This window comes from Phocoena phocoena, chromosome 11 (assembly GCF_963924675.1).
Source record: "Phocoena phocoena chromosome 11, mPhoPho1.1, whole genome shotgun sequence".
Taxonomy (NCBI): Eukaryota; Metazoa; Chordata; class Mammalia; order Artiodactyla; family Phocoenidae; genus Phocoena; species Phocoena phocoena.
This window is the reverse complement of record NC_089229.1, coordinates 26,394,295-26,410,347: the sequence shown is the minus strand read 5'-3', so window position 1 is coordinate 26,410,347 and position 16,053 is coordinate 26,394,295. Positions and strand designations below refer to the sequence as shown.

At 46.1% G+C, this 16,053-nt stretch overlaps 1 protein-coding gene across 1 annotated transcript in view; it reads left to right on the top strand.

Moving 5' to 3' along the window:
- Window positions 1–16,053, top strand: part of PLXNC1 (plexin C1) — a 139,004-nt gene that overhangs the window by 104,054 nt on the left and 18,897 nt on the right. The window contains exons 21-22 of the mRNA XM_065887163.1: window positions 1,118–1,264; window positions 13,670–13,847. Coding sequence (XP_065743235.1) covers window positions 1,118–1,264; window positions 13,670–13,847 — 325 coding nt within the window. The remainder of the gene's footprint in view (window positions 1–1,117; window positions 1,265–13,669; window positions 13,848–16,053) is intronic.

The following is a 16,053-nucleotide window of genomic DNA, read 5'->3' as shown; positions in this document are numbered from 1 at the left end:
CAAAGACGTCTTAGCTTACCTCTTCAAGGGAAAGCAGGTGAGAGAGCCAGTGGAACCCTCCTTTCCAAGCCAGATGCATTGGCTGTGAAGCTTGACTTTGTAAACTGGTGCTTCAAGCCCTAGTCATGTGGCTGGCTTCTCGTCATCACTGAGGCAGTTGGACTTCCTGGTTCTGGGCCTGGCTCTTCTTCCCCCTTAAATTCATTTTAATGTCCTTTTGATTACAGAGGGTTTATTTACTTAGCAAATACTGCACGATGGATCGTCAAGCCAGGGCGACATGCTTTGAGAGGCTGCATGAAAGCAGGAACACACAAGCCTCCCACTTGGGCTCCTCAGGGTCCATTCAAGCGCGAAGTGGCTACAGATTTCAGGCGTTTCAATAACAGCAGGGGTGGCCACCCCTGGTCCAGAAAAAGGTTCAGAAGGAAGTCATCAGGATGGGCCAGATGCTCGGGAAGATCCTTAGAGTAAGGATCTGGAATCGGCTCTGGCCCAGGGGAAGGAGGTGGGGTACACTGTGGCCTGTACCAGCAAAGGCGCCTGGGTGGGACTCTGCAGGCTGGGTCTGGGAAGGACCCCGGGGCTGGCCGCCTCACGGTCAGGAGAGGAGGCTGCAGACTGCAACTGAAGGCCACTTCCTTCGTGAGAAGCTGTCCACACTCAAAAGCTTCCTCCTAGGTAAATGTATAAAATGCTTTTATGTTTATTCTGGTTACCAAGGCTAATCGTTCTGCATTTTTTTACATGCCATTTATTTTTAGCGCGCTGAAAAAAAAAAAAGGGCAGTTAAATAGGAGCGTAAAGAAAGGTTAAATCTCTACCAGCTGTTCTTAGAGAAGCTTAAGCATAAAAGAATGATCAGCTCTGTAAGTGCCATGCGTGTGTGTGCGCGTGTGCGATGTCGCGTGCGTGTTGGGGGAGAAGAGGCAGTTTCCTGAGTTTTGCTCCTAGTCCTAAGTGGAGCAAAGTGTATTTTCTTGGGAGGTGCGTGTTGACTGTTAGAAAACACTGCCTCCTGTCTCCTGTCGTAGGGCCATAAACTGAAACTTTGATTCTCTGGAGAGTACAGTGGATTCTGCCGAAAGCTAACTGTCACTTTTGCGTCTTTTCCAAGGAGACTGTTGGAGAACCGTTCTATTTGCTGGTGACGACTCTGAACCAGAAGATAAACAAGGGCCCCGTCGATGTCATCACTTGCAAAGCCCTGTACACGCTTAATGAGGACTGGCTGCTGTGGCAGGTTCCGGAATTCAGCACCGTGGTGAGTCTACGATGAAGCTGGTGGGGCAGAGGGTGGGTTGGGAAGCGTCGCTTTGAAATGATCATTCCTACCGCAGGAGGCCTCATACGTTCAGTTTATTAAAACCGTAGTTGATAAAATATTAACACGTGTTCACATAATAGATTTTAATTACTCGGATTGGGGGAGAAAGTATTGTCATGATGCCTGGGGTGCTCCTCCATTTCCGAAGATTTTAATATCAGGATGGTTTATAGCTTTCAGCATCGGCAAAGGAACTGCAAAGCACTCCCTACTCAGCGCTTATAATTGCAATCAGAATTTCTCAAACGGCTCTGCTCTGGAAGACAATGTGTGAAGATATATTTCAACCAAATTGAGGCCGTCTTATTTTAGAACGATAACACAAGACAAATTCCACTGTGTTCCCCCTGCAACATGACGCCCTTACTTTATTTTCATGGATTAGTTACAAATGTTTGGTGTCATGCACTCAGCGTTCTGTGATCTCACAGATATTTTTAGAGGAATGCTGTAAATCACGACAGGAAGATGATTGCTTGGCTGCTGGAGGGTTTCACCCATTTAAGATCTTCCTTTTCACCCGTCCCCACTCCACCCGCCCACTCTCTTCCTTTCCTAAAGGAAAAGAGACCAATTTTTTGCACATTCAGGAATTTGAGAGAGAGAGAGCCAAGCATGGCAAGTATCTCCAAAATTACTTAGGATTTTTTTGTGCTTTTCTGTTAACAGAGACTTGGAAAAGGGATTGCTGTATTTTGGTTTGATCTTTAGCTTTTGCAGAGATTCCGGGCTGCTTCACAATCTCATTAGTGGGGAAGGAGGAAAAAATTACAGCGGGGTTTTTGTGTTGCTCAGTTAAGGGGCCGAGGCTCCTGCGGCTTTGCTCTGGATGGCAAGCACTGCGGTGTCATCCTGGAAGAATTCATCCCCTAATTGGAGGAGGCACCATGGTGCTGTAGGCTGTGTTACGGTTGTGTCCTCTCGTGGGAGAAGAGTCCCCAGATCAGCTCTTTCGAGTCCTCGGTCACCGCTGGATGGAGCTGACCCTCCACTGAAGATGGCACATGCTTAGCCGCCATCCACAAGGTGGGAGGCGGAGCAGAAGGTCACCAGGTCTGACTCCTGTCTGTTACTCCCATCTGTATCTGAGGGGGAGTGGAGTGCAGTGGTTCTCCGATGTTAGCATGCATCAGAGTCCCCGAGAGAGCTTATTAAACGCCAGTCGTGACGCGGCACCCCAGGGTTTCTAGTTGCATAGGTCTGGGGTGTGGCCCAAGAATTTGCATTTCTGAAGAGCTGTCTGCAGCTGCCGCTGGTCCAGGGCCACACAGGGAGAACTACTGATATAGTTGTTACTGAGTGTGGACTCTGGAGCCAGGCAGGTTTGAATCCTGCCTCTGCCACGGGCTAGCTGTGTGACTTTGGGCAAGTTTGGAAACCTCTCTGTGCTTCCGTCTCTTCACTTGTAAAATGGGGATGATGATCATGGTACCTGCCTATCTCATGCATGTTGTGAGAATTAAGAGTTGATATTCTGTAAAGTGCTTAGACCATTGCCGGGCACATGAGTGCCCTGTAAAGAGTTATTAAATTTAATTCAAATCTCCTCGGGCGCTTGTTAGAAATGCAGATCCAGATAGACCCATGCCTGGGCCTTCTGTCCGGACTGACTACATCAGAATCTCTTGGGGGGGAGCCCAGGCACGGATAGATGTTTTAGATGCTCCAGGTAATTCTAATGTGCATCCTGCAGGAGGAACCCCACTGGTACCCTGGAGGACAAATGATGAACTTGCATCAGGGCCTATCGACTCTCCTTTTACTGATTTGGGGTCTTGTCTTCAAACTCAGGCCTTGGTCCTAATGCAGAAGGTGTTCATGCTTTTACTTTGAGACATTTTAGGAGCCCCACAGGTTCCCAAAGAGAAATATTTGCAAGTGAATATAGGTCAGGGGAATCCAGCAGTGTTTCACTTTCATGAAAACACGAACCCGCACAGGAAGGAGAGGAGAGCAGAGGATGGAACTGGGAGTGGGGAGGACTCAAAGGCCTGGAGCAACTTTTGAGGTTTGAGTCCTTTCTAATGCTTTACATCGGAACACTTTTCCCCCTTTCATTTTGAAACGTTATTTACTTCACAGTCAATTAAGACCATGTGTTTCTGATTTGTTAACACTCAACTCATCATCAAAATGTTTCTTGATGCTGAAGACATTTGTGTCCACTCGGATTCTTTTTTTCCTTTGTAGCCCCTGGGGAAAAGGTTGACGGAAAATTATGTTTTTAGAAATCCACATAAATCTTCCTTTCCGAACACGGATTTGCCGGTAGATGGCGTTGAGACTGGGAGAGGGGTGGGCCACTTGTTTCTAGGGCCCTTGACTTTGAAATTGATTTTTAATGCCTTTCATTGGACCCGCCCCAAACCTCTTTCATGGTGGATGGTTATACTGGAAGCTCCAGAGAAGCTTGATCCGGTCTGTGCTTGTGTGACAAAATGTTAGCAGGTCGATATAAAAAATTTAAGGTTTTTCATTTCCTTTCAGGCAAGTCCCCTCAGCCTTAACCATCATCTTTTAAATTTTCTTCCTTCCTCTCTTTCCCACCTCCCCCTGCCCTTTCTCACTTTACCCCCCTTCCCCACGCATGCACACCCAGTGGTCTGAAGTCTTGACTTTCTAAATTTGCTGAGATGGTTTATGTATTTGAAAACCAAGGTGTGGAGAACAAACTCGATTGTGTGTGTGTGTGTGTGTGTGTGTGTTTGTGTGTAAATATTTTCAAGGAAAAAAAAGCCAGGGAAAAAAAATCAAGAGCAGCCACCCAAACAACTTGAAATGACAGAGCCTGGTACCATGGCTGGGACACATTTAAAAAGAGGCCCCGAAACTCCTGTTTGGCTAAATGGTGAAAACCACAGCGCCTCATCTAACAGCCTAAAAGTCAGGTTTCACTTCTCTAAAATTAGGATGTGTTCTCCCTGAGGTGTGGGGTGTTTTCTAGAACATAAAGGCAACATGCCAATTGCTTATACATGAAATCATTATACTAACACATGGGCTCCAAGAAGTAATTCTTTGTTTGCTGTACCCTGGGAGGAAAATTTCTTAAATGTAAGCAAAGCCCCATAAAGTCACTTCCTCTAGGGCCAGAAGAAACCATCCTCCGCCAGCAAGGCACTGCAGGCTGGTGTTCAGTGAGGCAAACTGCCATTACGTTCTCCTGCTCCGGGCTAGGAGCATCAGGGGAGGGTTTGTACACACACGCACACACACACACACACACGACTCCTCTAACATCCAGGGATTCCGAGTTGACAGCTAGAAGAGAGATAAGCCCTATTGCTCTAAGGTTTTTCCTCCTTTGCAAACATTTAGGCACGTTCGATTTTGTGGCTGAAGAATCTCGGGCTCTCCCTTAGGGTGGGCTGTGTCTAGAGAGTCGTTCTGGAGCGGATCGCCCGAAACTTCGGAGAAGCGAGTGAAGGTTGAGGATTTCAGTTCCGGGAAAGTGTACCACATGGGAGAAAGGACATTGGCTTCACTTGCAGGAGGCGATGAGAAAACCCAATAACTCATGGCAAGTGTGCTGAATTAGCAAGAGAAGGTTGACTTATAATCAACGTTAAGCGAGAAATGGTTTTTTGAACTCTTAAACCCAGGAAATGAGCCTGCCAATCGGCTGTATCAGAGATAGCATCTTGGCGCCCTGGGAAACAGTGTTCTGACAAACATAATATTGCCCTCATTCTCATATCTATGAGAAAGTCTTTAAGATTATTAGAAAGTCTTGGAAAAGCACAGATACTCGCCTACAGAAATCTTGATGCCTCTGCTATGATTTATTGAACGTTTCCACCAGCCCACACTAGCCTTTTCCCCCACTAGTTACCACGTTGCGGACAGTCCTGGTTTGTAAAATATTAATATTTCACCTCTGACACAGCCCTAGCTATCCCTAGCAAGAGTTCCTCATCTGCGAGCTTCCTTCAACGCGGCCGCTGGGCCCTCCACTCCCCAGCTCCTTCTGTTCCATTTAGTTTGTCCTTTCAGAAGATCCATTATCCCCATAATTAAACAACCCACTGTCCCGATTAAGTCATTCTCTGTTACTTCAATTACATCCCATTGTTCATTAAACCCTGATGTTTGCACTTCAGCAATCTTGTTTTTAATACTCCTAGCATTTGTGGAGAAAGAGTAAAGTTAATTAACAGTTCTTGAGCTTTGTTTTTCTTTTTCTCTCTACCATAGTGCAAATCATTTCCATTATGACTTGCAATAATACTGAAACCATTACTAACTCCATAGTTACTGTTCTGAGCTTCTGATCAGAGAAGCGAAACCATTTTTTATAATCATTTGAGGTAAGTCATCCTACTTGACGGCAGGCAGTGGAAAATGAAAAATTAACCTTAAATGAGTGCTTTAAATGATTCTCCTCTTCATATTCTTTCTTCTCACACCCATAGTCTTGGGATTAGAAAATAATTTCGTTACCTAAATACACACGTACTTAATTTTCCTCTTTATGGCTCAAAGATGACTCTGTTACTTCATCGTTAAGGATTCTTATGTATACTTGTTCCCCTCAGAGAATGGTAACTTTTATAGCAAACCATGGTGGAGATAAAGGCATTTTTAATTAATTTACTTATTATAAAATTTGTTTTATTTATTTATTTTTGGCTGCACTGGGTCTTCGTTGCTGTGCCTGGGCTTTCTTCTAGTTGCAGAGAGCAGGGGGCTGCTCTTCGTTGCGGTGCGCGGGCTTCTCATTGCGGTGGCTTCTCTTGTTACACAGCACAGTCTCGAGGCACGCGGGCTCAGTAGTTGTGGCTTGCAGGCTTTTAGAGTGCAGGCTCAGTAGTTGTGGCTTGCGGGCTTTAGAGTGCCGGCTCAGTAGTTGTGGCTCGTGGGCTCTAGAGCACAGGCTCAGTAGTTGTGGTGCACGGGCTTAGTTGCTCTGTGGCATGTGGTATCTTCCCAGACCAGGGCTGGAACCCATGTCCCCTGCATTGGCAGGCGGATTCTTAACCACACACCACGAGGGAAGCCCAAGGCATTGTTTTAGATTTGTCTTTTATGGCATTGTCAAGGTCAGCATTCCATTTGAAGTTACTGTTATCTAGAGCAGGAATCAGCAAACAACAACCTGTGGGTCAAATGTGGCCCTGCTGCCTATTGTTATAAATAAAGTTTTATTGGCACACAGCCATACCCATTCATTCACTATTGTCTGTGGCTGTTTTCCTGCTGCAGTGGCAGAGTTGAGTAGTTGCAATAGAGATGATACAGACCTCAAAGTCCTAAATGTTTACTATCTGGCCTTTTACAGAAATTTTGCCATCCCTTAATCTAGAGCTTGACATAATAGAGAAAAAAAACCCTAGAATCCACTCTCCTGCTCACCCCCAAAAATCTTGGCCTGTTTCCTCTCCTTCTAGGGACACAGCAGTGGAAATGCCTCACCACTATCCACAAAGCTGAAACTTATGGGCACTCTGCCAAAAAACCCAGAAAACTGTGAAATACATTAAACCTAAAATACTGGAATCAATCATTTTGGGCTAAATTGGACAGATTCTCACTTGATTTTTGCATGAACAAGTGTTAGTAAATGCTAGCAAGTGTATAAGACTGGTGAGAGAAGCTTAAATTTGAGGAAATTCTCTCCATTAACTTCATTTTTTTCTTCAAAATGGAAAAGGCCTTTCTCCCTCAGTATTCTGTCAGGGGGTTAAATACCCTGACCCAGGAAGCGTGGGGCTCTCAGTCTTTGGTGGGGAAAGGAAAAGGTGGGTGGGGGAGGGGAGGTCGGGCCTGCAAGAGCCGCATTAGAGGGGCGGCTGGTAGAGTGTCCCAGGGCTGACTCAGCTTGAGAAAAACCTCAGGTCAGAAGCTTTTCTGAGACTTGGACTTCTAACTCTGGGCTCTTGCTGCTTCTACTGAACTTCTGGAAGTGGTTTTCTTCTCTCTAGTTCAGTTTAGTATAAGAACCAGACTTTTCTCTTGACCTTCATTTGGCTCTGCAGTGAAATTCGAAATGTATTTTATGGGTTTTATTTAACGAAAGCAATTATTGGCCTCAGACCGTCTATGATAAAGTCGCTGGCTTGTAATAAATTCTTTTAAAATTGATTTGTAGGTTTTAGAAGGTATTACAGAAAGGATGCAGCAACACCCCTGCCCTTATTAGCTAAGAATATGGCTGATGAGTTAATGAGGTAGCTGCATCATCCTTTCCCCACTGAACTGGGGAAAATGTGGGGCAATGCCTCTTCCCCTGCTTTTGATGTGTCCTCTTAGCCCTCTGCAGCTTGTTTTTTCTACCTCCCCAATGCCTGAAACTGCCAAGTTGTGTGAAGGGCCCACGGGTAAAGCTGCTAGTGAAGCAGGAATGTGGTTGTATGTCGGGGTGCTGTGTTGTTCAGCTCAGAAGAGGTGAGGTTTGGAGTCTGACCGTCTTGGGTGTGAATCCAGGCTCAGCCGTGTTACAAACTGGCTGTGTGACCTTGGGCAAGTCACTCAACCTCTCTAAACCTGTTTCCTCATCTTTAAACAAGTGGATTACTTTAATTAAACCCTAACCTTGTACATTTTTTATGAGGTCAGGAAATAATATCTGTAAGATGTCTAGCCATCATGCCACGGAGTAGGTACTCATTATTTATTTATAATAGCTTTTCCCGTCTGAGCTGTTTTTCTTATCAACAGTATGGTTGAAGCAGAAACTGTCCCCTCACCATTGGTTGGTTATTTGGTTGGTTGGTTATTGATGATGGGTGATGCAGGGCAGTTGATTAGCTGTATCCATTGTCATTAAAAGCTTATGTTACTATTGAAAATGTTACTCATAACCCCTACGTGTGGGCTTTTACAACCTATAGCAGACAATATCCCACCGGACAGATGTGAACAGGAGACCACAATGACACACCTGCCCAGCTAACTTGGACTGCAATCCTGCACATCTAAAAGGGCTGGATTGTGACCTGCTGCAAAGGACCGGGTCCTTCCAGTCCGGTCCTCTCTCTGGCTTTGGTCCCTGTGCCTTCAAGATAGCCTTGCCCTTCTAAGAACCCTTCTTGATAATAGAGAAGGCATTGTTCCTGAATCCATTGTTCCTTGAGACCCAAGATACCTGTGGCTGAAGCAACAGCGGAGTTTCTCTCTCTCCCACATGAAGTTCTGAGGTGGGCAGCCCAGCACTGGTGGGCGCCTCTGCTGGGATGTCCTCGCAGACCCCAGCTCCTCTCTTGCTGTCCTGAGGTCACCTCATGATCTAAGGTGTTTGCCCCCTGCCAGCCTCCTTCCACATTCCAGCCAGCAGGACATATGCTGAGCTATAGAAAAGTTGACCGACGGTCACCAGCTGTCTTTTAAGGAAGTTTCCCAGGGGCTGCCACATAACACATCTGCTTAATTTCATTGACCTAAACTTAATCACGTGGCCATACCGAGCTGCAGCAGAGGCTGGGAAAGGTCGTCTTTATTCTAGGTGAACGTGAGCCCCATAAAAATTCCTGTCAGTGGGGCCCAAGCCACAGGGTGCTCCAGATTGAGTGGGTTCCACGGGGTCCCATGCCAGCCAAGGTAAGGAGGTGGAGCCTCCTCTGCTGTGTCCAGCCTGTCTGCTTGGATAGCGTTTATTGAGAACCTCAGGCAGATTGGGACTGCCCTTCGGAAGTTTATCACCTCGACTGGCCTTCGGCTCTGCAGTTAAGAGTGTGGACGTATCCTAGTTATGACCCTCAGCAGCTCCGCGATCTTGGACACATTTCTGAATCTCTGTGTCTCAGCTTCTTCATCTGTTAAATGACACTAGTAATAGCGCCCACTTCAGACAGCAGTTGTGAGGATTCAATGAATTAGCAAAGCACGCCCAGCACATGGCGAGTGTTCAGTAAGTGTTGGCTATCACTATTAGAAACCTCAAATTGTATTATCTCCCTCAGCTTTTGTTTCTGTAAATAGTACAGGGCTTCTCCCTGACATGGAAGGTGGTGGTTTTGGAAAGGCAAGCATGGTTCTTCAAGTCCTCTACCCTCTCTCTATTCTCCCCAAAGGAAATGGGATTCTTTATCTAGACTTCCTAACCTCATAGCCTGAGTAAGAGATTGAAGCTTGCTGCACATCAGTCTAATAAGAGTTGAAGCCAAGTATCTCCATGGTCCAGAGGCCTCCTCCTGTACTGTTGTACATGTTGCTCCTTTCCAGACCCAGTTCAAGTGGCCCTTCCTCCATGCAGCCTTCCTTGATTTCTCTCCCTTTGAAAACCCTCCTCCAAGCTAGAGGTAATATCTCTCTGAACCTCTAAAGCACTCCATCTGTACCTACTGTTTTCTTTCTGGTATTAGAATTTGTCGTGTATATCCCACAGTTGTTGTATCAGTCTTCACATACTTCCCAGGCAGGATCAGTGCCAGCTTCTATTGTATATCACCTGCAGTGCTCTGCACACAGTACGTGCCAAGTAGGTGGGTATCAATGAAAGTAGGTGGGTATCAATGAATGACTTTATCTACCTCAGCGTCAACAAAATGAGCTCTTGTCAGATTGGGTGCAGGCAGATGTAAGTAAGAGAAAATATGACTATTGGTGTGTGAAATCCTAAGAGCATGGAATTGCACTTAGAGCGGGAAGTCTGGAGGTTAGCAGCCCTAAGGTAGGTCCATGTACTCAGCAGTGTCAGGGCTCTGGGTCACCATCTCCTTGCTCCTCTTGGCCCTTCCTCTTAGTCACAAAATAGCCGCCACAGCTCTAAGCACTGCTCTCTCCTTTTGTAGAAATGCTTTCCCTTTATGTTTCATTGGCCGGGACTGGGTTACATGACCAGTCCCTGGTGAATGAGGAGAAGAGAGCTGCCACCAGAAGAAGGAAGAGAGATGGCTGCTGATTGTACAGTCAACCATATCTGTCGCCCCAGCTTTGCTGACACTTTCGTAGCCAGAGCAGTTCCTCTTAACAGAGGGGCAGAATTGGGGGGAAGAGACCAGGGTGCATTTTAGAATGCTTTAGCCTTTTGCGGGTCTTGAAAATTAATCACCATTCCATAGATTTGAACCGTGCTTAGTTTACAAAACATTTTCAGGCTCTGAAAGGCAGGCTCAGCAAATATTTAAAAACATGGAGCTTGAGTTCCTGCTTCTACCTTTTTCTTGCTGGGTGATCTTGTACAATGTACTTAATCTCTCTGTACCTCAGTTTCTCATCTGTAAAATGGGAATAATGATAGAATCTATTATATGTCATAGGGTTGTTCCTGAGATGAATTTATGTATATTAATACACATCATTTGTCCTGGTGCTTGGCACACAGGAAGCACTCCTTAATTTTCTATTATTACATGTCATGATTTAGTGATCCTGTCACTCCTTCGAGATAAGAACGATGAGAATTTTGAGGCTCAGAAGAGTTAGAGGACTTGCCCACGCTCCCACAGCTAGCTAGCAGGAGAAGGGGATGATCCAGGTGGCCTGGTGCCAGTGCTGAGGACCCTCAACCCTCCTGTCCTCTCTGCTCAAATTCTCTGGACACTTACTGAGAGTGAAAGAGTTGCGTCTGGTGGCTGAATATTGTTTCAGAGGCGGTGCTTTGGTTCCCAAGTATATTGTGAATCATCTGAGAACGAGGACCACGTCTTACGGTCTCTCCTAACCCTGGCCCCTAACACTGAGTAGCACACAGGAAGGACTCTGGTTAAGTGGGTTTTGAAGGGGAGGTGGCACTTCTGTGGGGATCTTCCTTGATGGGGGAACAGAGAGGCCCGGCGTGAGCTTTTCAAGCCTGGGGGTCGGGTTAAGAGGCAGGGCCTGCTCTGAGATCCCCCCGCTACTCTTACACATTCAGAAATTGCTGTTGGGGCGCTAAGCGTTAGCGGCATAAAAAATGAACACAAATCAATTTGTGTCTGAATTTACTCTCAGAATTCCCTGTGGACTCTATAAAATGCCATTTTACCTTTTTCCCACCCATCTAGCTGTGAAGGCAGTGGCAGATTTACATTATTTTACATCCAGTTAAGGGTTTTTTTTCCCTTTTGGTTATGTTTTAAAGGAGAACATTTATTGCCTGTAAAGAGGTGTTTTTTTTGAAGACAATAGTGCCCTTTAGGTAGTCACAGAATGTTATTTCGCAAATACCTGTAAAACTACTAAACAGGCTGGGATCGCTGTAGCCCTGATTAAAAGGGCCTTTTCATTTGTCTTTATCTTTGGAAGCCCTGTGAAATAGCTTAACCGCCACTACTGCTACTGGCGAGACCAACTCGTAGAGAAATACAGGGAGACACGGGCAAGTATACTCAGACCGTACAGGGCAGGACTGATGTTTGCCCCTCCAGGAACCCCGTTTGTGCAGGGAATGCAGCTTAGGACTTTGGTTATAGTCTGATCTAAGGTTCCTGGCGGTCCAGAGGGTTCCTGGGCTGTAGGTGGGACAGAGAGGAGGAGGGAGGGCCCAGGGGGTGGGAGGGACCGAAGCTGAGTGGTTCAAGTTGCCACCCCTGGCTCTCCATTTACAAGCCGGGTCCCTAGAGGCACAGGCCTCTGTTTCCTCACTCAAAAAGTGGGTATAATAATAATACACCCTCCTGCCCCAGGATATTGGGAAGATTAAAAGAATCGTGTCTTGAAATGTGTTCGGCAGGGTGCCAATAAATGTCACTAAAAAAGGAGGTGAGGAGAGGGCTCTGGCCTGAGGCTTCTCTGCTTCTCGCCCACCCAGTACGTCAGTGTTTGCTAGCAGTCAGGAGTCCCGCACCCCTGCCCAGTGAGCCACTGGCCCAGAACACCAGTGTGCTCTGAGAACAGGCAAGGGAGCCACTCTCTGTCCCAGAAAAAAGAAACTCTCACAGGCCAGACCGAGACCACCACTTAACCTCAGACTCCAGCCTCCACTGATTCGGAGTTTCATCTGAAACTCGGTGAGGACTGCACCAAGGTTTACGCTCGTCTAATTATAAACTGGATTGGAGAGGCAAGATGTAAAGGCAGTAAAAAGAAGGCGTGCCTCTGAGCACCTCCCCGGAGCTTCAGAAGCCCCTTCTCCGTGTCTGGGGTCCTTAAGTCCTATCTCCTGAGGCAGACACTGGAGTCAGGGTCCCAGCTGCTCAAGGCCGCCTGAGTCTGTTTCCACATGAAGGCATACTAATACTAACAATAATCATAGTGATAAGTTATATGGAATAATAACACCCCTTTTATCACTACTGTTATCATCACCGTCGAGCCTTTCCCCGCAGCCTGCCCCGTGCCAAGCCTTTGGCGTGCGTGATCTTATTTAATCTCGATAGAAACACTAGAGACCAGGTACTATTCTTATACCCATTTTAAAGTTGAGTTAACCCTAAGGGTCCCCATTTTCCACATTATTTGTGTTTTCATTTTTTAAACATTTCCATTAGTTAATCACTTTACATTCCCTCACTGCAGCCAGGCTCAAAAACACGAAATAATCGTGCATTTCACACCACACCCAGGTCCCTCTGGCTCCATGATTACCAGGGTGGCTTAGAATCTAAACTGTATATTGTGCTAATTTCAAAATACTCTCAGCACTTCCCTGAATCAGTTCCCCCAAGGATCCTGAGTATGTAACTTTGTTGTTTTAGATCTCTTTATTCTTAGGCAAAGTAAACCTGAAATTGCTCTTAAATTCCTTTTGAAACATTCCCTAGTTCTGTGTTTTCACACATTCACCAAGGCCTTACTTCTCCCATTAGACTGATTCTGAGGTTTTGCCGCACTGGGGAGGATGTTAACTGACAAAACCATAAGTAATGGCACTGAAATGTAATTAATGCAAGAATTATAGTACAGGGTGGGGATCTCAGTGTTTTAGTGAGAGCTCAAGAAACTGCCTGGCTGAAGCAGTTGAAAGTGGAGGGGGAGAGGCACGTTACTGTAGTTAATGCTGCATATTATAAAGTGACCTCTTCGGCATGATCAATACGGAGACCTCATAACCTCTCCTGTCACCTGGAAGTTTGCTACTAGGACTCTGTGGTCCTGTAATGAAAAAGATAGTCGCCAGTCTGCCCTCATCTACTGTGGAAGCTTTCCAATTTTTTTCTTTTTTGAGGATGAAATTAGAAATCACTGTTTTTAGAGTATTTATGTGTGTGTGTGTGTGTGTGTGTATATATATATATATTTTACTCTCAGATATATTTATTCAATGCTTGCTCTGTAATGAGAGTTTTACCTTTCTGTTTTCCTTTCCATTATCCCTGAAAAGAATGGATTATGGAAAAAAGATTAAAGTGGTATAATGCGATATGGTGTTTGCTAATGTGCTGTCAGAGGTATTAGTGGGACTCGCCAAGGTTTGTGTCTTTGACGAATGCCTTTCAGATTGCACGTATCTAATAGACTTGGAAACCTGTTTGTATCTTGCAGGCATTAACCGTCACCTTTGAAAAAATCCCAGAAAATGAGAGTGCAGATGTCTGTCGGAATATTTCAGTCAATGTTCTTGATTGTGATACCATAGGTCAAGCCAAGGAAAAGATTTTCCAAGCATTCCTAAGCAAAAACGGCTCTCCTTATGGACTTCAGCTGAATGAAATTGGTCTTGGTAAGGCGATACGGGAGCTATTTTGTCCCGATTCCCTGATGAGCATCCCTTCCACCTTCCTTCCTTTCTGGCCCCCCGCATGTAAGCTCTGTTTGGTGAAGCTTACTAGCCTGGGTTGTTCCCAAAGGGCATGTCTGGAGGCCAGGAGACTGCATGGTTCTCCCACAGGTATCATGACTCCTTTTCCTAGGAAGCAGGATCCTTCAGAGATGCTGTTTTGTTTTTTGTTTTTTCTTCAATATTATGTTTGTAAATCAGATTCATGAGATTGCTAACCCTGAGACCAAATGAATTCACCTTGCACCAAGAAGTACGGAAAGGTGTCAACCTCAGGCCCTCTGTATGTGTTGTATTTCACATTGGCACTTGATTTGTTTGTTGTGACACTGAGTGTGTCATTAGCGGGTGGCTCAGACTCTGGGTGTGAAGGCTAGAAAGGTCATCTTCCTCTCTGCTAATCACATCCTGCATTAAGTATAGTCTCCCTCCTCCCCCAACACGAAACAGCATCTGGTCTGAATTCATTTTCGGGCTCTGTGGGTGTACTGCAAAGGCGAGCGTATGCGTGAGCGAGCTAACAGGGCTCCACTTCACTCAGATGTTCATCAACATTTTAAAGTTGAGCTCCACGCAGCCCTCCCAGGAGACTGTCGTGGGATTTTATAGCAGATAATGGGACAGGAAAAAAGAGTAAAATCGCCAACAGTGACAGACAGCATAACAAGGTTCATCTCTCTTCCATGTACAGTTGTAGCCTCCACGAAGCAGGCAATTAAAATCATCCCACCAGGCCCTCTAAGTCAGACTCTCTGCTGAAAGGCCATTGCGAGAAGCCTGTGGGCGGGGTCCGGCACATTTGAGTGAAACCATGCAAATGTGTTGCAACCCCAAGACCTGGCTTCAAGGAAAGCAAGGCCACTAAAGCACCTCTCAGCCACCTCTCTTCTGCTTCCTTCGGTTGGCTGGACTATTGGGCACTTCAAGACCACGTGAGCTCATTTGAGTAGACGCAGGGGGCAAAGGGCAGCCCCAGCCAGGAAACCATGACGTGACCCAGGGCCATCAACTTCCTTGCCCTGAGCCTACATCTCGAAGTATTGCTCTGACTACCGAGGAGGTGGCCGCTTGGAGCCGAGGACTATGGGGAAACGGCCCGGTGGCCTCAGTCCTGCCGCTGCCTGGTCCGTAGTATCCTCACACCATCCAGGGTTTGTGCCCATCAGGTGTTCCTGGCCTCCAATGTAGTGGAGGCAGGGAGCAGGACAAGCCCACTAGAAGCTTCCCGTTATAGTCTGATGGCAAATGGCTTCTGCATGTCTGCTCATCTTCCAAACTACCTCCGCGGCTATCCCCAGAAAACTAAGGCAAAGCCTTAGAAACCAGCCATAAATTGTGTTAAAATCCAATACGAGAAGCAGCTGTGCTGAGATCTCTTATAGCAGAGGCTCACAAACTCCAATGCCCAGAGGGGCAGGAAGTTATAAATAAGGGGTGTCAGCCCACCTGGGATAACGGGAAATGGTGGGACCCGACTTAACTGGGGAAAGACACCTGCCACGTAAGGGGGCAGTGCTACTTAGCTTCAGCCCATGATTGCCACGGGGGCCGGTGTGGTCAGTGTTACCAGATGATCCAGTTTTTTAAAAGAGAAATCACAGGTCCTAATTTTTATGTGCAATCTTCCAATCTTTAAATGTTGGTGCTGAATTGACATATTATTATTAGAATAATAATAAATGAAACATGGTGCAGGTTCACAACAAGAAAAAAACCCACATCCATGGGCCACATTCTGACCCTAGGGCACAAGTTGGCAACCTCTGTAAAGGAGTTGAAGCCCATGGCGTTGGCATACGAGCCCACCAGCGCACCGCACACGGGGACCGACGGAAGATAGTTCCCAGAGCACCTGCTTGTGAACACACAGGTGTGGGCATACAAGTTTGCTTTTGGAATTTTCTGAAGAGCTGAGTCTCTCTGAGGATGCCTTATTTTGTCTTCCTTTGGCTTTATTTCCAGGCTTAGCCTCAGAGTAAAAGCTTCAGGGAAAAGTGGTCTTACACGTCAGAGCCCTAAACACAAAACAAAACCGAAGTCAGGCTACCAGTCTGGCTGATATGCCTTCCAAACCACTTTATTTGTTTTAGCCAATTAGCAACATAAATAATAATTGCAAAAGTGACAGGGTAGCATTTTACATTCCTCA